The sequence below is a fragment of the Paramisgurnus dabryanus genome, chromosome 1 (assembly GCF_030506205.2).
Source record: "Paramisgurnus dabryanus chromosome 1, PD_genome_1.1, whole genome shotgun sequence".
NCBI lineage: Eukaryota > Metazoa > Chordata > Actinopteri > Cypriniformes > Cobitidae > Paramisgurnus > Paramisgurnus dabryanus.
Window position 1 is genome coordinate 60846414 of NC_133337.1, and position 24899 is coordinate 60871312.

Consider the following 24899-nt stretch of genomic DNA (forward strand, 5'->3'; position numbering starts at 1 on the left):
TCATATAATTGTTTATTTAATTATTCAATATTATTTTATCATTATCAATATCATTATTATCATTTTTTCATCACATTACTATCATTCATTTATTCATTCATCATTATATTTCTATTATTTTATTATATTATTCATTCAATCGTTATATTTCTATATTTCATGTCTTATTGATTTCATTCTTGTTCAGTCTTATAGTGGTCTCACATTTGTGAAGTTTCATGAGCTGTCCTGTCTCTCTGTAAACAGAGATAGATAAAGAGAATGTTTATGGAAGCTCAAGGTTTGCGGGATGTTGCTATTAAGTAACAGTGCATGTTAAATTCATGCTTGTTGGACTTGGGTTGAATGAGGTTTGAACATTGAGACATATGCAACTGAAACTGTCCTTCAATAAAACTCTGTTCTATTTTATCATCTAAACCTGCGTCTCATGTCCTCTGCTTGTGCTCTTCTCTAGCAACGATTAATCAACCTTTTAACTGACAGAAGCCTGTTAAACAAGTAAATTTATATTTTCTGACATGATCTGGCGTCCGGGGCTGGATCGTTTTTATTTTGTCTGTGGTGTGGAGACCTAATCTAACACTATTATATAGTAACTTGTCACATGTTATTGTGTTGGCAATGTTGAATGGACACTGAAGTTGTGGCTATTGTTGTACATTTGTTACTTACAAATTTCAATATTTTATTATAAATTAAGCTGTATATTCAATTAGTTATAAAGCTGACAAGACTGTGAACCTGTTAAAATACTTTTTATAATGTGACACCTCATATTTATTTTATTATCTAAATAATGCTGTTTTTTTCTCCTATAAGTAGATAAAAGTAATCCAAAAGAAGCTAAATTAAACATATGTCTGTTAAAGTGTTCATATAAATGGAAATTAGGGATAGTTCACCGAAAAATTAAAATTTTGTCACCATTGTCTCACTCTCATGTTGTTACAAAGCTGTATAAATTTCTTTGTTCTGATGAACACAGAGGAAGATATTTTAAAGGAATGTTTGTAACCAACCGATAATGAGCTCCATACACTTCCATATAAGGAATAAAGAATAGGTAAATCAGGCTAACAAACGCTTTGATTACAAACATTCCTCAAAATATTTTCCTTTGTGTTCATCAAAACAAAGAAGTTTCTACAGGTTTATAAAAACATGAGAGTGAGTAATTGATGACAGAATTATCATTTTTGATACTATCCCTTTAAGCCAGGAGTGGGGAACCCTGGGTCCTGGAGGGCCACTGTCCTGCAGAGTTTAATTCAAACCCTAATCAAACACACCTGCATTTCTTTTCCAAGTAATCCTGAAGACTTCAATTAGATTTTGCAGGTGTGTTTGATTAGGGTTGGAACTAAACTCTGCAGGACAGTGGCCCTCCAGGACCAGGGTTCCCGAATCCCCACCCCTGCTTTAAGCCTAGCGGTATAAAGTTGTCAGGGTGAACTATGATAATAATGCAGTAGATGGCAGTATTTAAACAGAGATCACGAGTGAATGTGACTGTGCGTTTATATCTGAAGAAACAATAAGAAAGCAAAACATTTTCCTTACATAAATAAAACTGAAACCACAGTTTCAAACAACAAGCAACAGTTATTAATAAACTTTATCATCTAAATTTGAACCAGTTATGATGTTTGTCAATCAACTACTTACCTTAGGGAAATTAACCATGGTTTTACTACAGTTAAAACAAATAAAAAACATGGTTACCATGGTTACCACAAAATATAATCAATGCATAAAAAAATCATGGTTACTTTACTACACTTTTACCACAAAAAACATGGTCGTAAGGGTGCAATTGAAATAATAATACTAAGTGTAATAAGTGAAATAAAAACACAATGTTTTCGTTCTTATGTGATGAACAATGAATACTTAAATCCAGACGTTCAACAACCCCCCCTCCAAAAAATAAAAATACATAGATCCTTAACATGAAACTACTTAAGTCCTGTAAAACACAAAGATTTCGTTGTGTGTCGACAATTTTCCAGTGGAAATCGGGCTGCTGCTGTAATAATATATGGAGAGAGAGAGAGAGAGAGAGAGAGAGAGAGGAGAGAGAGAGAGAGAGAGAGAGAGAGAGAGAGAGAGAGAGAGAGAGAGAGTAATGTGGACTGGGAGTGGAGGATTTCCACATTCTTTCTGGATGGCATAAGAGCTGAACGGTCCAAACTACAATCAAAGTGACCTGCATGCCATTCACTTAACAATGACATATCACTGTACAAAACACAAACATGTATCATCATTATTATCATCATCAAATAACGAGTTTCGAGTTTTTAATAATAACAATATTTGCCTATACAGTAAATCAAACAATTATATCAACGAGAAATGCATCTGAATGAAACTACAGGATGCCATGAAATTATCAGATACTGTGGCTGTACATCAAGTCCATTTCTGTTTTTGTAATATTCGTGACCTATGGTATTTACAAGCTACAGCACACAGTATTATCATGGTAAAGTGAAGGAGGTCAGGACGCGTGAAGTTTGTCAGAAGATCGCTGCTCTCCTCACGCACGCGCGTGTTGCTCCTCCGCGTTTCCCGCGTCCACAGTGACTCAACGCCACATTTTTTGAGTAGTGACTGTGTGCAGTAAGTACTGCAGTTGAAAGAGTTCAGAGATCAGTATGAAGAAGTTTCACAGGACAGTTTGAAGTTTCTTTCATCTTCAGGGAGCAGCATGAAGTTTTGCTTTGACTTTCTGCAACGGTGAGTTAACGTACAGTCACTGGCACGTGTTTTAACGTTACGTTCATTTTAATCGTTTGGTAAATCTTCATCGCTTCTGTGTTTGGTTCAGTGTGTTAAAGTCAACAGATCGAATAAATGAAGTAAATTTACCTGTGTGACGTGTATTTACCGTAGTAAAGTTGTTACATTTAGTTACCGTTTCATACTGTGGTAAAATTGTGATGCACCATACTACTGTACTGCATGCCAAACAACAACAACAACAACAACAACAACAACAACAACAACAACAACAACATGAAAAACAACAGCAAAACTGCATTGCCATGGCAACATCCAAAAAGAAAGCATGTCGAAGATATTTATGGTAAATGAAATTGCTGTCTAACGTGAATTGTTTGACTGGGAATTATTTAATGTTTGTTTTCCTGTAAGTTTGTTGTTTGGGTATGTTTGTTCTCATGTGTTTTCGTGTAGGCTATTATGTTTATTTTTATGTAAAAACAGTGTTGATGTTTTTAAACGCCGTCTGTGTGTGACGTGACGTCATCTTCATATGAAAAGAGTTTTTCTCTTTTCTGTCACTTAAACTTTTTCTCTCTCTTTTCTCCCTCTCCTCTCTCTCTCCCTCACTCTCTCTCCCTCACTCTTGCCCGTTCCCTGTCAGGCTCCCCCAAGTCTAGTTGTTGAAATCATTCACTAATGGAAATCATATGTTGCTTTAGTAAGAGTTTGTGTGTGTAAGCTGACCATCATCTGTATTCGGTTACCTGATCCTGCACATAGTGATCCAAACTCTCTTTAAATTCACTTTCATTCAGCAGCCTGGAAAATATGAATAGGTGGAAAATGCTCTGTTTGAGTTGACATGGCACACAGTTATTTTCATGAGAAACTTTATAGAGAAAGAGTTGGAGATTAATTGTGTGTTTTTATATCTGATGCTTATTGATCAGCTGTTAGTATAACATCAGTTCTGCATTGTGTGCAAAAACATCCTACATGAATCTTGAAGGATTGTAGTTCAATGTGCCGGGACAGTGTTTCCCACAGGATTTTGAGATACTGTGGCGGCGATGACGTCACACGCTGATTAGCATATATGTGACGTCATTGCGTCGTGTTTTACTCTTTGATCAGTCACATTATATTGCATTTTAACACAACTAAGATGCTATTTTTACATAGTTTCTGTTCTGTTGTCTATAAAATAGTGACTAAACAGGACCCAGTAACGACCCACGACTCAGTAACTCTTTGTTTAATCCAATCAGCTCTTTCTTAAACTGCTGCTAAAAACGCGACCTTATCTGAAAAAAACCATCATACGTTTACATTGAGGCTGTACTGGTGTTGCTCTTCTCATCAGTGTTGTTGTGTTTTGAGCGCTTTATTACTAGAAATACGAGTGGTATTTTATTGTATAGCGCAGACAATTTATTGCAAATTCAGAAATATGAGAGAATACACAGTTGCTGTTACTACAGAACACGTGCATGGGCATGCCGCATAATAGGTAGGGAGAGAGCTCGGACACAGACTCGCATCAGAACGGGTATATGTGGGAAACACTATACTAACCTTTTGTTAAGTCACTCTCATGATGAACTTAATCAGCCACCGACTTCTCTGTCGGTAACATCCGTGACTGTTGACGTTTACGCGAAAAAGAGAAAGTACACGGAGGAACACGGAGTTAAATACTTTTCACTGTTATGTGAGAGAGGCGTGCACTCCGTGCAGGCTCAGCAAAGAGAGGGGAGGGGGCCGCGGCCGCGCGCTGTTGCGCTGCACACAACGAGAGAGGGAGGATGGAGGCGCGCTGAGCGCTCCATGCAATGAATTAAGCCGTTTTAAATAGTAAAATTAATATGTAAATGGGAATCATGAAAAATCTATTTGTGGCGGCCAGTGTTGATTCTGTGGCGGCCCGCCACAAATAAATGAATATATGGGAAACACTGCGGGATCATACAGAATAAAAGTCATATAGGAGAGGGTTTATTCCTGCAGGCATCCTATAGGTTTGTTAATATATTGTCCATGCAGGGTTTATTATATACCTATAGGATAGGATTCCTGTATGGATATCAACTGACCTATAAAATTGTACATCAAGACAGTAAACTTTTGAATAGCAGTGTATAAATATAGGCTAAATTGTAACACAAACCCCTGATTTCACAGAAATGGATTAAAGCTAGTCCTAGACTAAAACACATGTTTGAGCTGTCTTACCTCGGGATGTTTATTTCAGTTTTTCCTGACCAACAACTGCAGCTTGTTAACTGAAAGTTCACCGTGAACTGATAAGATTTTAATATTAAATTGTCAATGAGTAAAAAAAGTGAACTGTTGTCTGTGACCTGGTAAAAAAAACCCAATACAAACGTTTAATTTAATTTAAACATACAAACAGCTGCAACAGTTCAACAACAGAGCAGGATTCTTACATTATCAAATGTTCACACAACATTACATTATCAAAATGCACGCAATCAGTCCAGAGGATTAATATCCAAAGGGGGCAGATTGTCTTTTTTTCATCAAGCACAGTGGCCATTTCTGTTTGTGGAAAAGGAGATATGTTTATGATCAGGGTCTAGGACAAGACAGGCACGGACCGCATCATCTTGTACACACGGGTGGCTCCTTGTAGCTTCCAAACCATACTTAAGCACGGACACACATGCAGTACAAAAATTATTTATCATAAAAATGATTAATTTACCAGACCGTTAGGGCAGCAATCAAACCTCATTTACAGGACATTCACCAATTAAGGATAGAAAAGTGGTAAATTGTCTGTAGGCACCTGTCGACATGCACCGTGCGCTAACAAACATTTTTTCTTTTAACTAATAATCTGTCATAAATTCGGTTAACCGGTCAATTATGAACACCCCTAGTCTCAAATAAAAATTACTAGCACTAACAGATCTTAAAATATGCCAGGGTCATTGATTTGTCTATCAATACACACCACCAGTAATGTTTTTTGTATTTATATAAAACATGCTTAAACATCTTAATTTAACCAAGTCCCAATGCTGGCTTTTGTTAAGCCCTGTCTATTAAACTAGGCCTATATTGCTGTTGTGTTTCTGTGTTGTGTAACTGGACCTGAGTGAAAACACCTTAGTTCTGTGTGACTAATCGGGTGATTCTCACGAAAACATTGAAACACCACGGCACTAATGATTTTAGATATAAAATGTGTAATATAGTAATATTAAAAAGCCTCAAAATTAACACAATACTGTGTTCTACCTTGCACAATGTATGATTTCAACATAAGAATTTATAATTTGTCAATTTTATCTCATTTTCTGCTGAAATTCTCATTACCGCAATGCGTCCGGCTGTGTTTGAACATGCGTTATGTTGTAATTTAAACATATTAAAACAAAAATATTTAGAAAAAAAATAAATGGATGTTTTGCTAGACTACTTTAGATGACAGAAAAATAATTTACTGAATATTCATGTATAATAATAATGAAGAAAAATTAGGAAATTGATGTGTCCATGCCTGATGTTCTCATCCTCCGCAACACTTTTTGAGAACAGTTTAAGCACACATACAGAATTTTAATAAAGTTTGATTTTGAGTGACCAAGCACATGGACCAGTTACTTCAAGATGGCTACCAGGTAAGATCATCTCTTTATATCTTTCCAGTTAAATTTGAAATATTCTCTTGTCAGAATGCTTACACAACATTTTGATTATCATTACCGAAACAGGTAGTTTTCTACATTTCGAAAATTGTTTGATTTACAATTTTTTATGAAAATGTTCTTTATTAAAGTCTAATTATATGCACTGAATAAAAAATGAGCAAAGCCTACGTGGCTTCTCTATTTTTAGCAAAACATACTGGGGTACCTCATCCTCCGCAACACCATTCTCATATACCGCAACCATTTAATAGCAGTTGCGGTAAAGAGAACTTCTGTTTCGGAAATGAGAATTTAAGCATATTGTTTATTACATTTAAATATCTCTTATGAATTTAATATAAATTTAAAATGTAATAACTGTTGATAGTTTGCTTTATGATGCTTCATTGTAGACAATCAGCAAGTGAGAAAAAAGCTTTAGCAAAGGCCATGTTGACAAAGTTCAGGGAGAAACTTAACAGCAACCCAGAATGGCTAGAGGAGTACAGAAGGAAGGAGAGAGAGAGGTTAGGTTTGGAGATGTTACTAGCAGGTGGAATTAGCAAAAAACACACTACAGTGTTAGGAAATGTACATGACAAACACACAACACAACGCAACAAGTCTATACTATATGATGATGTGTACATTAATTTTTTTCTCCCATGTTGTGAGACATGCTAATTTAATGTTATGCTTTCTTTCCACTTTCAGGTATCAAAAACAACCTAGCGATGGCACGCCACGCATCTAGGCGCTGCAACATCAGTTGGATAACAAGATCCATAAAGTTGGATCCCATGCGTGCCAGCATCTCAGCTACCTGCGACCGCACAACGCGCACTGTCTGCAGCGTCAGATTGCTGCCTGGGGGCGAGGGACAAAGGGAGACTCCCTCCTTTCTGCGCAGTGCGTGAGTCACAGACACCAGAGAGGATGGCCAAAAAGCGCCCGGCGCTGTGACAGAAAGCGGGTTGCTGCGCAATTCATTAGGACTGTGCGTTAACCCTTTCCGCCTCTGCTGTCTTCGCAACATGTGGGTCGTGTTCGAGAGTGGGGGGGGCGTGTTGTAGACGCTTATGTGAGGACGGGCCCTGGGGCGAGCAACACAAAACCAACTGAGGAGAAAAATGCTCTGTTTTTGAGCGGCTTCGTTCCAGACGGCAGTCCCCCAGGACCCAGTTTCTTGCATCATATACTGGAGGATTTGTGCCAGGGACTCTTGTGATGCACCACCGGTTCTGGTCCATGAGACACAGGGTGGTGAGGTATGAAGTGCCTCATAGCCTTAGAGCTCTTCACCGCTTCCGAGAAATGCTCCGTGATTGTGCCCACCGTGTCACCAAACAGGCCGGATGGAGAAACAGGCGTGACTGTGCATGGCCACCATGAGTGGTCTTCGTGGCCCTTAGCGTGAAATCCGTAACCATTCTCAGATCCCTGAAGGTATTTCGATCCGTGCTGCCCTCATCCAGAGCCTTAAGCACCTGCGCCTAAAAGATCTGTAGGACCGCCATAGTGTGCAATGCAGACAGAGCCTCTCTCGGCGCGGGTATGCTTTTTCGGACAGGTGTGCTGTCATGAGGCTTCACTACCCTCAAAGCTGCGCCACACCATCCAAGGAAGTGGACAAGGGGCAGAGGTGAGCAGCCACAGCGTCCTTGATGGGGGGAATACACAGGTAGCCTAACTAAGAAAAAAAATGGGGGGAGGGGTAGCCCACACTTTGGTGACTTTCCTCCGAGCATCAGCGGGGCGGCCTGAGTGAAGAAAACAAAAGTCAAGCTTGCTCCTCTGGGGTTCTTGTGGGGTGCTCCACTCAATCTCCAAGTCCTGCACGGCTTTAAAGAGAATGCGCACCAGTTCCTTTTAGAAGGATGGCTGTGTGTCTGATGCACCACGTGGAGCCTGGTCCCAGTCTCCATCCAACGCTGTCAGAGACATCTCATCTTCCTCCGCCGGAAACCCAAAGGAAACAGACCTGGCGGCTCCCGGTTCAGGACACAGGCTCTCGGCGACAAACTGAACCGGTTGAGCGAGGGGAGGACGACCACCAGCGGCTCTTTGCCGGCAGTGGGACACTGCAGTAAGAAACCTCCAAGGGCGATGTTGAGCCGGGTCCTGAGCACCTTCATCGGGAGATCCTCACAATAAGGGACACCCTGAGCCAACAATTGCCGCCTTTGGGTGGAGCACACAGAGCTCGTGTGAATTGGGTGGGTCGATCAGACCTCCGCACCACAAGCAGATTTGCGACATCCCGGAACACAGAGAGGGCTGCTTACATTTCAACCTGAATTCAATTTTGCTGCCTATGAAGTCTGTCCTAAAGCATTTCTCGGATCTGCCATTATGCAGCCAAAGTCATTGTCTCATAAGGCAGCGAGGGAACAAGTCAGCTGTCTAAACTTTCGGATACAGCCTCTCTCTCTCTCTCTCTCTCTCTCTCTCTCTCTCTCTCTCTCTCTCTCTCTCTCATCGAAACAGATACAGAATGGTAAAAGGTCAGAAGACCAAATCATATCCAGCAAGGAAATATTTTTCATCTTATTTACACAAATGTTTTGTGATATCTAGCTGACATTAGCTGGCCATTTCTCAATCCAATGGCTGCAGCCTTCAGAGCTCGCATTTGTAGGCAGAATATGTCATCAAGACCATCTTATTTCAGTATGTTAAATGCATAAATGGGGACTTAAATATGACACAAAGGAATATTAATATAAGCCTTCCTGTTCTCATGTTTTTTCTTTAATATTTTTTTCAAAGACTACACAATAAAACAGTTTTGAACTTGAACACATGATGCTGTAAATATTATCAGACTTTCTACTTTAAAATTTGTTTTTAACACAATCTCAGGCTAGTATACGTATTCTCATTACCGAAATAATTAACCTAATTTCCGAAACCTATGTATCATTACCGCAACAGATGCTTATTAAATGTTAATTTAATTAATAGAAGCATAATACTTTGATTTTAAATGCATGTGCAGAATCTCCAAATTATGTTCTTTCAGGTTTGTCATGTCATTTTGAAAATGTGTCAGGTTTCTTCAAAATATATAAAAAAAATAGTTGTAAATTGTGGAAGGTGTTGCGGTATATGAGCTAAATAAAACAAAATAAAAAAACCGTTAAATTTAAAATAAATATTATTTCAGAATTTCAATTTACTGTGCATGACTATTAATAATCAATTTTTAAAAATGTGAAAATATATTAGCTTTTCTAACAGTGTTGATGTTTTCTGACTGTTGCGGTAATGAGATTTTTTAGGACTTATTTTTGAAATTATGTTACAAAAAGTGTTAAATGATAAGTAAAACTTTTTAAATTAATGTTCCCATATACTTCAGACTTTGTTTCTAATGTCTGGTGGGAAAAAAAGTAAATTTAAGCAATTTTTAAATTTTCATGCTTGACATTTTTACAACCAAGTTTTCGTGAGAATCACCCAATCATGAACATGGCACATCCATAAATTCTTAAAGATTGTGAATTTACACTTGTTGTCTGTCACATTTTGATCTATACAAATTCTCTTATTAAGCATACTCTTACTGAGTATTGATAGACTAAAGCCCTGTTCAGACGGTAATTGTTTCTTGTGGGGACATAAGGTATTTTTTACCATTTACATTTACATTTTGTCATTTAGCAGACGCTTTTGTCCAAAGCGACTTACAAGTGAGGTAAACAATAGAAGCAATTATAGCAACACAAAAACAGCAATACATTAGTGCACTGGAAATAGTCTCACCAAGTCCAACACAATATACATAGCCAAGGGGTTGTTAGTATTTTTTATAAGATAGGTAGAGATACAGAGAACGGTAAATAGAGAAAGAGATAAAGAGAAGGGTAACTAAAGAAATATAGTAAGTCTGTAATTAGGCAGTGAGGTAATGGCGGAAGAGATGGGTTTTTAGCAGAGTCTTAAAGACAGCTACAGTGTCAGCAGATCGTGTCACGACCGGCAGATCATTCCACAGTTGTGGAACAGTTCCTGAGAAAGAAAGCGCGCTACTAGTAATTTTTTTCCCTTTTTGAGATGGCACCACAACCCGTCGCCCGGTGGCAGAGCCAACTACAGTGGTAGTCAGTGACTTTATTGCCGTCCAAATCCAGAATGTTAGTATTTTTCTGACCACCAGCGTAAAAATTCTTGGCTGAATTACCTATTTTTTTTATAGACACCAAGGTTGTGTGATAATATAATTAATGTCCGAATCCAGATCTCTGGGTTCATAAAAGGGGATCAATATGCACTTTCATTCAGACCAATGAAAAGCACCGGCTTCACGTTTAGTCTTTCATTGCATGCATTTTTAAACACTGACAACTTCATAACTTAAATGATAAGTATGGGCAGTGCACAATCTTTCATCGCTCTTTAAGAGCGAGTGGGAGCTGATATAAATAGAGAAGAAAATCATGAAATCATTTAAAATGTCTATTATCGACAGCAACAAGTGCTAAATACAAGTTTAAAATGTATTCAATTACACACGAGTATTCCATATACATATAATTAAGTATCCGAGTCAGACATCCACACCAAATTTATCTAAATCCAAAGGCATGAGTTTTATCGCGGAGGAGGCATGCAAATATATTTTTACAGACATCCTCATGAGAAACAATTACCGTCCGAATAGGGCTTAAGAGACATTTCTTACACTGAAGTATCTTTCCACTTTGGTCTCTAAGCAAGCACCCAGTTAAAGAAAGATAAACAAGAGTTGACCGAATTCAAATACAATTTTTTTTATTGAAGCTGCAGTACATGTATGTTATGATTTCACGTTAGCAGAGTAAAACTAATACAGATGATTCCTCTCTTCTGGCTTCAGTAGGAGGGGGTGCGGTGGTGGATTTGGGGAGGTGGGAATTCCCGTAATTTCCAAACGTTACAATAGCCTCATGCCTCATCAGACACTCGTATTCCCACCCAACGCTCCGGAGGCATGCCAGCCTCTCTTCTGCTCCAGTTTATATTCATACAAGACAATAATGTCTGTATCACACCCACTATATAACCTGAACTTTAGTCAGCTGCACGTGACCGTGTGGAGAGTCGATCAGAGATCACAGGAGGTTGACTGTTTTTGCTATCTACGATCTCACACAGAGATGATGTGTCTGAAAAGGATATCATCATTTGTGGTATTGTTATATGCGTTGTTGTGTAAGTCATCTGGAGGTTTGTGTTTTAGATGTAAATGATGCAAGAAAAAAAGAATAATTGAAATAATTGAATCAAGAGGTTTCTCATCATTTCTTCAGGTCACATTGACTCATGTTTATCAGAACACGCGCCGGGTGTGTTTTATTATTTTTTTTTACTTATCACTGATCTCACAGTAGAGCAGGAATCTGTTTCGTTAGAAAATCTAGTTTGAGATAAAACTTCAGAGAGTTGAATCATCACGTCTTTATTTAAAACTTGTTTTCATATAGAAATCAACTTCAGTTCGAGACTAGTGTTATTGGTTGTGTCTGTTGTGCTTCTCTCTGTGATAATGCTGTGATTTACTGGTAACTGTGGGTGTGTGAACTGAACACTGACTGAATGAATAGAGTCCAAAACTCAAGCCCCTCCTCTCATCCATCAAAGCAAGGATTTACATTCCTGAGACCCTCGCATTTCCAACGAGGGTCTACAGACTGTGGTGAGATTTTTGTACAGTTGTGTGAGGGATTTCTTTCGTGTGAATGTGAGTTTTCATCTGTACACATTCCAGACTTTCTTAGATAGCGCAGAAACTGCCAGAAAAACCAGTGTGTTGAGTTTCATTAAGTATTTCATAATTCAGGAAACATTTTCAATGCGGCGTGTGGTAACAGAGTTTGTTTATTGACATTTGTTTCTTCCTCCAGTGCTCTGAGCTCTTGAGGTCTTTGGGGAAGAGGTTCAACTGAGGAGGGGTGAATGTTGAGAAGAAACAGGCATTACTCCGCAGCTCCACCTTCACAGAGACCCACAGCTACCGGAGAGGTCTGCTGTAAGTTGAGCGATCAGGATCAATCATTTGGTTCTTGGTGATATGAGGATTTGCGTGGAGAGACGAGCAGACATCGGCCTCATGAGCGCCACGGCTTCGGAGGGTTCTTCTGCTCTGCTCCGTGTAAAAGAGTCTTCTGCAAATGAAGGAGATGATCTCATATCTGTGAATTGCAGCTCGCCTGACAGAGAGTCCCCTCGGACTCCGCTCCGTCTCCCGTTCGGTGCTTTGGAGGGTGGCCAGGAAAACTCATCAGGCACAGGTCGCAGAACATGGAAGTCATTGGATATTCGGTCCAAGAGTTTGGATGGTTTGGAGGAAACATACAGGCCCAGAAGCTGCCGCTGCGGTGCTGCGAGTTACGGGGCAGAGAAATCGTGCCTTTTCCAGATGTGTGAGTTTTGTGATCCAGTGGAAAGTAAAGTGGGTCATCCAGAGAATGGCTCTTCTGGAAAGGTGTCCCAACAGAGGAAAGTCAAGGAGAAGAAAGCGGATAGATTTTCTTCCGATGTATTCCCTGGAGTACGGCCATTGTTACGAGGCTCAGATGGAGCTCTGTGCCGGCCAGAACTTGACGCGGCCCGGAACATTAACGAAAACCTGTTGCTCCGAGCGATAGACGTGAGGAGATGCAGTTTGCCGGTCTCCTCGCCGCGAAGGCTCCATTGCACGAATATCTCTGGCACTAGCGTTGATGCAGAGATACATGAGAGAGCGGACTTGAAGTGTGAGCAGTGCCATCAAAATTTCTTCTCTAGTCTGGAAAGGCTGAACAGGAAAATCAAACCCAAGTGCTATCTGAAGAGATCTGTGCCCGTCAGGTTTTCTGTAGGCCAGGAGTGTAGTGACAATGAGGGAACGGTGTCTGACAGCGAGTTTGTGCAAAGCAGGAAGGAACGCTCTACAGTTCTTGTCAGGAGATACCTGAAGAACAACCAGAAAATCAAAAAGACCGTGTGCACGGGGACTCGTGCCATAGTGAGGAGCGGTCACATCTCTGAAAGAGTCTGGCAGTGGTGTGTTTGTAGAAGAACATGTCACCTGGGTAAGATGTGTTCACATGAGGACAGAAGATACAGCAGGACTCTTCCCAAAGTTCAACTACAGGTTTCCAGGGCTCTTCTCGTCTGTCCAGGGTTCAGGTTTACACAGGTAAGGTCAAACTAACACTCACAGTACTGTATGAATGCTTGCTTTATGAGCTGAAGGTAATTCAGGTGTCGGGTTATGAATGTGTTTCTCATTAAACTGGTACCATGCTGCTGAATGTGTGTGTGTGCGCTTTAGCACACATGTGTTTTGAAATAATCAGAATTGCTGTGTTTACTTAATTCAGCACAGAATCAAGCTAATAATTTAGTACTCTGTTCTCCACTATAGCTCAGTGGTAGAGCATTGCGTTGTGGGTTTGAATCCAGACCAGACATACTGATAAAAAATGTAATGCACTTTGGATGAAAGCGTCTGCCTTGTGAACATTGTTTGTTTATATCATTACTCACACTTGTTATAATATGCAGATCACTTTTTAGCTTGATAAGAAGGTTTAATGCTTCAGCAGGGTCATGCTTGTTTAAGGCAAAAACAAAAAGGATTCTCATTTAAAATGAATAATGGAGATTTTATTTGCCCTTTATGTGCATTTCATTAAATCCGTGTAATATAAAAGGGTGTAAATCGAACAGTTCATTGCAATACGATACAGTATTAATTCTTTGCAAGCGATAATCAACCATTGCAATTATCAACAATTGCAATTACGATTCGATTCAATTGATTTATCGATACTTTAATGCCCAGTTAAGCAGTTACATTTACAGTATAATAACTCAAGTATGCAACCAAAATATATAACGTTTATATGAACGTTTTATTAAACTCTTTAAAAAAGGCAAAATCTCTGTCCCAATTGGAACATTTACAACAACAAACAAAAAAAATTTTAGGGAAAAAAGTAACTTAAAATCAAGCTTATGATGGAAGTCTGTAGTGTTTCAGCTTGTGCTGGCAAAGGTTTTCTTCCAATCCATTTTCCAAATACCAAATATTTCCAAACACATGATTTGCCTCCGAGAGCAGCGTTTCACTACTGCATTACATTTACTTGCTGACACTAGCACACGAAAATAAATGAAAATGCGCGTTTTGGCAGAAACGTGTAGATGGACATTACTAAAGCAATGAGGATGGAGAGTGTCAAAATAATGGTACCTCATATCAATATTTTATGTGTGGCACAGAAGCATTGTATTGTTAGAAAAATTTAATCGATGTATTGATTCAGATTGATTTATTGTTACTAGTGATAGACCGATATATCGGTCGGTCGATATATCGGGCCGATATTTGCAGATTTTATGTGATACGTGGCCATGTTCGCCGATTTTTTTCCGGCATTATTTACAGAGTGCTGGAAGCCGCAAGCGATTGCTGGTCATGTGACTAAAAACAACCAACCTTTCCATGACAACATCAAAAGATGGTTCCATAGCACCCTCACCTGTTTTTACTATTTGTTAAATATAGTTTTTTAAAGTTCTGTAAATGTTACTTTTTAAAATTGAGACTTGTAACATTTGGCATCATCATTGTGTCATTTTTATGATGGAAATTGAGTGAGCAAAAGCAGTATCGGCTCCAAATATCGGCTCAAGAAAATCGGCAGCCTGTATCGGTCATCGGCTAAGGCTGATGAAACAAAAATCGGCATCGGCACTGAAAAATCCATATCGGTCGATCCCTAATTGTTACACCCCTAGTACTGTGTTTTTTTCAAAGCTAATGTACTGTAGTTTGTTCTGGTAAGAGGAGATAATCTTTCTTCTGAAATAACAACAACAACAATATTATCTTCACTTGTACTGTACATTATATATTGTGCAATTTTTTTTTTTTTTAGAGGATTACTCCTCTTTCATAAAAAAATCCTGATAATTAACTCACCCCCATGTTATCCAGGGGCCTCATTTATCAACATTGCGTTGAAAATGTTCTATATTCTTACCTACGAATGAAATTTAGTATTAGCTTAAGTACAAAAATCGGGATTTGTCAAACGTGCGCAAGTAGTTCGTACGCACATCAGTAAGTAATCCTTGATGATAAATCCCATGTGTTCTTAAGCACCATGCTCGTGCACGTTCATGGTCATTTGCATTCCGAAACGCCTCCAATGAACCATATATGGTGACAACACCTCCCGTTATAAGTCACGTGGTTGTGCTTTTCCCCTCACTGCAATAATGGCAAAGAGAGCGAAAAAGAGGAACTTTACAGACACAAAAATCGAGTTACTGGTGAATGAGATTAAATCGTAATTAGGGATGTACCGAAAATTTGGTCACCAAATTTTCGAAAGACTTTTATCACCGAAACAATACGGCCGAAATGACACGAACAGAAACCGCGACCTGCACGTGCTTGTCTGAAGCAACATGTCTGCGGTCTGGATCTATCTAACCGCAAAAAGGCGCTTAAGTGAGCAGCTTTCTATACGCACAGAGGCACATGCGGTTGAATGTGTCCGGTCTAGACGTGATCATCACAGTATGCCCTTCTAAGATCAGAACTCTGGATGTGTAAACTTTAGAGAAAGTCTCGCTGTGTGTCGTACTGTAGTCCATTAACATACATTTGGCGAATGAAGCAATGAAAAACAATGTAACGTTTTTTGTGGAGCGACTGTTTATGCTGCGCTATTTGGGATTCGCCCTCGGTTTCTGTGCGCACACGTTTGAGTGCCCTCAATAGTGCACATACGAGAGAGACGCGTTTAAAAACAAGCGAACATATAATCTTTTTGTCTCCACAGTATTCTTTTTTTAATAAAAACATTTGTTTGTGTCTTAAGTGTATGTAGATTACAGTCAGAAACCAGTCTGTGCTTATTTGGTCTTAAAGAGACAGTAACCTCAATTAACCTACTTAAGTCTTTGTCATTAATGTTAATCAAACAACCCAAGACAAAGAGAAAATCACTTCTGTAGCTCTAAAAATAATAATATTTAATTTATACAATAAAGACAGTGTTATGATTCATTTAATTTGATTTCTGTACCTTATGATAATTTCAGACTTTATTAATGTACAACTTTGTTCTTTTTTAAAAATGTTTGTAATTTCTTTATTTGTTATTACATTTTTCCCACCCCCTTTTTGCTGATCCAAAAAATAATCTGATCCGTGCCTCAAAAACTGTAATGTGATCCGAACCCTGAGTTTTGTGGTCCATCACACCCCTAGTAAAGTTAGTACACAGTGATAGCTATAAATGCAATGGTACTAATAATTGGCATAATAATAATTGCTTTCAGCGTTTCGGGTTTAGGCCTTGGTTTCCTCTTTCGGTTTTCGGTTTCGGCCAAGAATTTTCATTTCGGTGCATCCCTAATCCTAATAACACATCCTGTTTGGTTCACTTAGTGCGGGAGGTATGAATAACAAAAGAAAACAAATCTGCATGGGAACATGTTACCAGTGAGTTTAATTCCGTTGGGAATGAGAACACTTCTAGAAATAAAAAAGTGGTTTGACATGAAATTATTAGCAAAAAAAAAAAAAAACGCATCACAGCACACCGACGTGAAATCATTGCAACTGGAGGAGGACAGACAATGACAGAACTTTTCACCTTGGACAGCCGCATATAACCAGCATCATTGGCGTAATCTATGAAAACGCACTCCCGGCGGAATGGATGATTTGCCAAGTCTTCCAATAATGCATGATAAGCCATTGCACTGTCAAGCATTTGACAGAGCTTTTATTTATATAAATCATTAACTTCAACACTAGTTTGCTGTTACTATATTAACAAATCGTTTGTAACACCTGCTTGTGGATAATAAATACACACTTCTTTACACACTGGGGATGATCCAGTGTAGTATCTCGATTCTACCACTAGATTCTGTGCGAAAGCATGCTCCGAGGTGTGCGTATATTTACACACATTTCTACTTATAAGTGCAATTTGATAAATTCCACACTTTGCGTAAAACTGTTCCTACGCACACTTTACGCACACTTCTGTTCCTACGCACGCTTGATAAATGAGGCCCCAGAATTTTTTTCCATATAGTGGACCTCAACAGTTTACAGTTTAACTCTTTCCCCGCCATTGACGAGATATCTCGTCAATTAAGAGAAAACGCTTCCCCGCCAATGACGAGATTTTCCGTCTTTCCGCAATACCGCTATTATCCACCAGGTGGCGCCCTTCCGCAACTTTTTAAAACCGGAAGTATTGCCCTATGGCAAGCTGCTGCATGTCCGTGTCTGTTTTAAAGATCGCTCTGAATATGATCTCTATGAAAAGTCCGTCATAAAAATGGAATTATCTCTGCTTTTTGCTCAAAATATGGTGTTTTTGCAAAAACCTACCCATATTCAAAAGCTGATTGCAAAAGAACCACTAAAGGTAGGATGAAACGGTTTTTTTTTGTTTGAAAGCAGAGGGTCTGTTCTTTCATTTGGTATATTGTATGTTTATATATTTAAAGAAGAACATTTTCTGGAAGGCATTAAACTTTGGTGAAAATCATGAAAAACGCTGGCGCTGGCTGGCAACTTTTTTTAAAAATGCTGGCGGTGAAAGAGTTAAATGCAGCTTCAAAGGTCCCAACCAAGGCTTATCTAGCCAAACAATCTAGATTTCACAAAAAAAATTCTTTTAAACCACAACTTCTTGTCTTGCACTAGCCATGTGACAGCCCTTTTTTGTTACATAATCATGACGAAAGCTCACCAATCGCATATGTAAAACTACTTTAAACAATAAACTGACACAGAGACATTCATTTGTTTCATTCCACATACAACAACGTCTGAATGGTTTTCTTTCTTTACACTTGTAAATGCTAGAGCGGTAGTTTCACATATGTCATGCGTGACCTTTCCATGTGATTAAGTAATATGTAAGGTGGCTTCGCTAGAAGAGAAGTTGTAGTTAAAAGTACTTATGTGTTGATGGTTTGTCTAGATAAGACCCTTATGCCTCATTGGGATAGTTTAGAGCCCTTTGAAGCTGAATTGAAACTGTAATCTGTTGAGGTCTACTAAAGTTCACTAAATGGGAGAAAAATCCTGAAATGTTTTCCTCAAAAAACGTAATTTCTTCTTGACTGAACAAAGAAAGACATAAACATCTTGGATGACATGGGGGTGAATAAATTATCAGGATTTTTTTATGAAAGTGGAATAATCCTTTAATGATATACAATGAAATGTGTCATTTTCATCAAATTGACTCTGAATAATGAGGACCAACTATTTATTATACCACAACCACAATATTAAAGCTGTAAAGTATTCATAGAGTAAAACCATAGTAACTAAAGGGCGATAATTTAGTAATTTCTTATGGTACTTTAATGGTTTCAGTCTATTAAAGAAAGGAATAATGGCCACCTCTTAATTTGATAAAGTGCTGTTAGGTGTTCTTTGTTGAAAATTACTTTGACAGATGATTTACTATTCAACTTCAGATACAGGTACAGTGAGCGCTTGTTAAATTCATTGCTTGTTGTGTTTAAGGGCGGTTCCAGTAGTGTCTGGCTGAAACAGTGGAGGTCTCTGTCTGTTTTAGACCGTACCGCGGCCTCTCGCCCCGCTGCTTAAACACATTAAGGCTTTATTGCTCCGTTGGGCTCTGGGCTTTTGCCTGCTTCACCTCTTCATTCATTCCTTAAAATGAATCCATTGAGGTGGTGAGGCAATGAATTTAGAAGTAAATGTTGCTTGGTAGTCCAAACATCAAACACTTTTGTCCTCACACTTGAATGTGAAACATGAGCGCCTCAGTTTTTATTATGAATAGGAAAGAGTTTGAAAAGCGATAAACCCGTTTAACACATTGTGTAAGTCTCTTTTATTTAAAGGTGCTGTAGAATGTAAAACTGTATTTACGTAGGCATAGATGAGTAAACAGAGTTCGGTAAATGATAATGACATATTGTTAGTAAGGATGGGACAATTTATAGATACGGTGATGTATCATTTGTCTGTCTCTGTTGATAAGATAATCGATACGCCGGCATCAAATATCAATGAATGCATTTGATAATTAAATAAATGGCCTCAGCCACGTTTAAGTCCAAATACTTTTATACCATTAATGGGCTGGTAAAATTACAAATGTTTATACAAAACACATTAATATGTTGTTAAATTAAGCTATTAGCATAAAATGTTTAATGTACTTGAAATGTTACACATTGCTAATATGTTGTTTATTTACCTCAGGATTTCAGACTGCGTCCAAATGAGGCACATCGACGACCTGCAATTTTTTTTGGTTGTTATTTCAGTTTGAAAGACAAGTAAAATGCGAGCCCACAAAAAACCCCAGAATGTACGACTACTATTATGTACTATTCTTTGTCACAATGCGCTCAGTAATCTACCGATGGTCTGTGCAGCCTCGTGGTGCCTTTAAATCAAACACAGATTAAACCACAAGAAGGTGCTGGGTCATTAGACCTTGCATTGATGAGAGCTAGAGATAGCAGGATTCCCACCCCTAATTATGAGCCTCAAATGTATTATTTATAGAAGTGATATACACTAGTCAACATTTGAAGTAGATCAAAATCTTTCCAAAAAGTTGTCTTAAAACCAATACACGGTACCGTTCTTGTCTTAGGACAAATTTGATGAAAGTTTTTGATCATTGTTTCCTCCTTATGTATACCTTATGCATGGAAAAGGCAGCTGGAAAACAGACTAATCTCAACATAAATGTTATTACAGTTGTAATTTATGCCCCAACATTAAATTAATTACAAGGTTGTTACAATGCTAAAAAACAAAGTTGTGACTGCTGAGAAATGCTAGTTAATGCTATATGCTAGTGTTTAGGCTGAAGTTCTACTATTGACGATAGTTACGTTTTGTAGGTCCATACTGACAAAAACACAAACTTACTACTGAGGAACATTCATTAACAATCTCCAAACAATTGATTATTCCTCAAAATCTGTATCTTCGTCTGATACAAGCTCAAACATAAGGTCTGTTTGCACACACAGAGAGCTACTGAAGGAGCTGCTCTGAGAAACAGCCAATCAGAGCAGAGTTCAACATTATTTTTCATGACCCTTTGAAAAAGGTAATAATAGACCATTTCATTCAAAAGGCAAATTCTAGGGTTGCTTATGAGCAGATCAATGTGAGAAGTAAAGACTGAAGCTATTCTGAGAAACAGAACACAGCTAATAAATATTGGCTTAAGTCTCTCTTTCCCCTCCCCTCTTGTACTGTATTTATATTTCATGTGTTCAGCATGATGTAGTATTTATAAAAGTGATATACACTAGTCAACATTTGAAGTAGATCAAAATCTTTCCAAAAAGTTGTCTTAAAACCAATTCCCAGTACCGTTCTTGTCTTAGGACAAATTTGATGAAACTTTTTGATCCACAAATGTTGACTAGTATATGTGGGAGATATACAGTTCAGTCCAGCTACAGCTCATTAAACTCATTGGTTTTATTGGTGTTTGCATATATCAGCTCCTACACTCATTGGTATATATTAAAGACAAACATCCAGTAGGTGTCTGTTCATTGTCTCTGTTGTAATAAGAACACCAGTCAAAGGGAGGATGTTGAGATTGTTTCTCTTCCCTCAGTAGACGCCACTGGCTAGTAGAGTAAACCGAGTCAATGTAGTGAAGCTGTCTATAGATGGTTTCAGCAGTAACAACATAAACAAACCGCTTTTGTAGAAAAAAAGTACCTTCCCGTAAACTCTACAAAGAATCAATAACAACAGTATTTTTAGAGTAGTTTATTTCTGATAACAAGCAAAATAAATAACAGGTAGATTACCTTAGTTCAAATCATAGCTAAAGCGTAATAAAAGTCCAGTTCTTCCTGTGTTTTCGAAGCTTTGATTGTGTTTATAGTGCACAATATAACATGTGTTCATGTTTCACGTGTAAAAAACGCAAAAATTTTCACACAATTTACTTATCTCTAACTGCTGTTTTCACTGTCCTCAAAACGGGCTGATGTCTTCCTTGTTCTTTGAAGTCCCCACTAGGGCTGGACGATTAAACCTAAATCGCGATGTGAATGGATGCGATTTTCGAATCGCAAGAGCTGCGATTATTTCGATTCAAAACTATCAAATATAACAATCATCTAGTACGCAGTTTTTGACAGTTCGCTTCATGCGCATTTTACGTTTGATGCAGTTTAAACCAATAGAGTGCATTAACACTGATGTGCTGACTACACGTCAGATAACACCATTTGGAAAACATGAGCGAGCAGCAGATCAACTCCTAAACAAAGTGTACGGCCATATGATTTTCGCGATGCGGAAAACACGGACAGAATCGCGAAATGCATACAAATGGAATTAACTGCACAACGCGGAATGTCATGAAGTTGGAGATTTTGGATTCAGTCATTTTAAAAACCCATTATAACTCATTAACCGGCAAATGAAAGGACAGAAATGCGCGAAAACATTTCCCTTTTGTGTAATGTTGGACTTAAAGAAAGGTGTATATACGTCCGTTTCTCGTCATGCATCGCAAACAATGACAAGCGCCTCATCAGACTATAAGCAGGTTTCATTAAAGCCCGGAACACAGCAGACGAAAGATAAGAGAGAGACGAAAGAGGTACATTATACTTTCTTTCACGCGCACATCTGCACCGCTTTGAATATTTACAGGCACGAGGGTTCATGAAGCGCGCACAAAGAGAGCAGTCAGCACACGCGTGATCACTAAACTTAAGTTTTCTTTCTTGTCTAAGTGAACATAAACAGCTTGATGTTTATCAGTATATTGAAGCAGAGCAGTTTTAAAGCTGTCTTTTGTCTTAAAGTGACAGTAACCAGGGCCCGGTTCCCCAAAACGTTCTTATCGCTAAGTAGTTCTTAACCTATTCCTTAACCTCTCTCTTAACTCTATGGCACGATTCCCAAAACTTTCGTAAACTAAGTATATCTTCTGTAAGTCACACTTTCGTAAGGTTGGTCTGGACCATTCGTAAGCTCTCTCTTAGCGTTGTTTGAGCGCAAAACGCTATCGCCTCAGTCTTTAGAAATCAGCGCAGCACAGTACAAGTCAAACTATGGTATGCTGACAATGATTTTATGTTATGGACATTTTTAAGACTTGTAATAAAATATGTTTGCAATGGATACAGGACTATTTATGCAGTTGACTTTATTTGGTATCAGAACTAATGAATCAAAGACGGCGCCGGTGTTTGTTCCTCATTGAAGTCTGTTCCCTCTATGTTTCATCACGTTACATTAATAATTTATTTAAAAAGATTTCAATTGGTTATACTAAAAAGCAATAATATCATGTATTCTATTATACAATTTATTAAATATTTCATTTTTGACAGTTTTATGTCTTTTAACATATAGCCTGTCTTTTTCTTTTCTTTTTTTCTCTACTGTTTGTTTTAAAACTGTTATGTTTCCAAACATAATAAATATATATTATACATATAATATGATTCATACTGTAAAAATAATTGACTTATAATCAAGAACAGTCAAGATACATTACATAAATGCACACATATACATCTCAGTAGCCATTAAAACTTTCAATGTATATAAAGAATAAACGTATAATGTGATAAAAATGCTATAAAAACACTACACTAAAGGGAAACATAGGGGGAACAGACTTCCACACAACACCGGCCGCGTAACTGTTTAGTCCATGCCAATTTTTTTATTCGTCAACCCTTAAACCTTTTGACATTTTGTCTGACGTGGCTAAATAAAAAAATCGCCTTCCAAGACAACTCATTATGGAGCTGCTAGATCTTCTTAGACCATATTCTCTATCTAACTAGGTTGCTTTTTATTGAAAACATTAATGGTAAGCAATACCACATTAAACAGAAATACTGCAGCTGCTTGCCAATCAATTCTGATTGTTAAGTACCTTAACATTCGTATAAAAGTGTATTACATTTTTTTAAAAAGTCAAAACCCATGTCAAGAAGCGGCACAAGTGGCACAACGGTATAAGGAGGGTGGATAAATAGCGAGGGATACCCGGTTCGTCTACTATTACTGACAATTTGATCATTTAATTAATAGTCTATATTTTACGGATAACTTAAACTATGTTAAAATAAATGTGACTGGAATAATTTGAGTAATGTTCCATTTGTATATAACGTGTTGTCTTTCTTAACGTCGTAATGAACCTTCGCGTGAAGTGGAAAATTGATCCCTGAGTGATCGATCGCAAATAATTCAGCACCTTCACTTGGGACAGCGCCATTGTACGACGAACTTAGAGCCAGCGTGTTAAGAAGCTTCCTAAGAGACACTTCGGGGAACACACTTAGGAACATCAACAACTTTGGTAAGATATATCTTTTTGAGTCTTCTTAGCACGCTAAGAGTGAACGTTATCGGGGAACCGGGCCCTGGTGCTTTCTGTGTCAGAAATGTTTATTACACACCAAAAATTAAAATCACTCCTTACTCTTAACTGAACAAGCTTCTGCAGCTCCACATTTAAAATCCTACCGTGAGGACTGTGCAGTGTTTTATTTGTATTTTTTGCTTATGTTAAATCATAGATTCTAATAACTAATATATTTACATTTATTACAGATGCCTGAAAAGTAAAACAAGATGAGTATAGTCTTATGATTAAAAGAAAAAACTAAACATTTGCTTGTCAGAAGCATTGTTGTAGTGACAGCCAAAATACATTGGCCTATGTGTTATTTTAAAGAAAACTTTCAATACATTTTTGTTAAATTGTATTTTAATGTTCTTAGATTAAAAAAAAAGTTTGTCTGCAGAAGAGCAAAGTCCTGCAGACAAATTGGTACAATGTTTAAGAGGTTTTAAATAAACAGTAGTGCAGCATCTTTCTATGGTGCTATTAAAACCACCACAACAAACCTGGATGTAGCTCTTTTATTATATACTAATGAATCGCACTTTAAATCGCGAATCGCAATTTTGATCAGAAAAATCGCAATTAGATTTTTTCTCCGAATCGTGCAGCCCTAGTCCCCACTTCAGAAATATGTAATTAGTTCTGATTGTGTAGTTTGTTGTGATTCGACAGCAGCTTAGCTTAGCAGTGCCGTTTGAGCCAAAGCTGGCGACTGCTATATTCCTGTACTGGACTGCTGCTGAGTGGTCCAAAGTTATGTTATCTGATGAAAGTCAATTTTGCATTTCCTTTGGAAATCAGGGTCCCAGAGTCTGGAGGAAGAGAGGAAAGGTACACAATTCATGTTGCTTGAGGTCCAGTGTTGGGCCCTATAATTTCCGCGATCACGGAATCGCGGACGGAATAGCGGAATTGGCAAATTAACACGGAATCTAGTATTAACGCGGAATTTCGCGGAATTTACATATTTTGAATAAAATTATGTTTTTGTGTGGGAGACGAACGTATGTCTGGGGGAAATGCAGACCGGGGGAAGTAAATCTGGGCGACACACCCCCTCCCGTCGTTTCAGACCCCCTCCAAAAAAATTAAACCATCGTGA

The 24899-nt window shown here is 38.2% G+C and overlaps 1 protein-coding gene across 6 annotated transcripts in view; it reads left to right on the top strand.

The window, feature by feature from the left end:
- Positions 1-2535: 2535 nt before the first annotated feature.
- The window catches only part of plce1 (phospholipase C, epsilon 1), a 101098-nt gene continuing 78734 nt past the window's right edge, over positions 2536-24899 (top strand). For all 6 annotated transcript variants that reach the window (XM_065242727.2, XM_065242731.2, XM_065242728.2 and 3 more), the window contains exons 1-2: positions 2536-2742; positions 12272-13548. In XM_065242727.2, coding sequence (XP_065098799.1) covers positions 12439-13548 — 1110 coding nt within the window. In that variant the 5' untranslated portion in view covers positions 2536-2742; positions 12272-12438. The remainder of the gene's footprint in view (positions 2743-12271; positions 13549-24899) is intronic.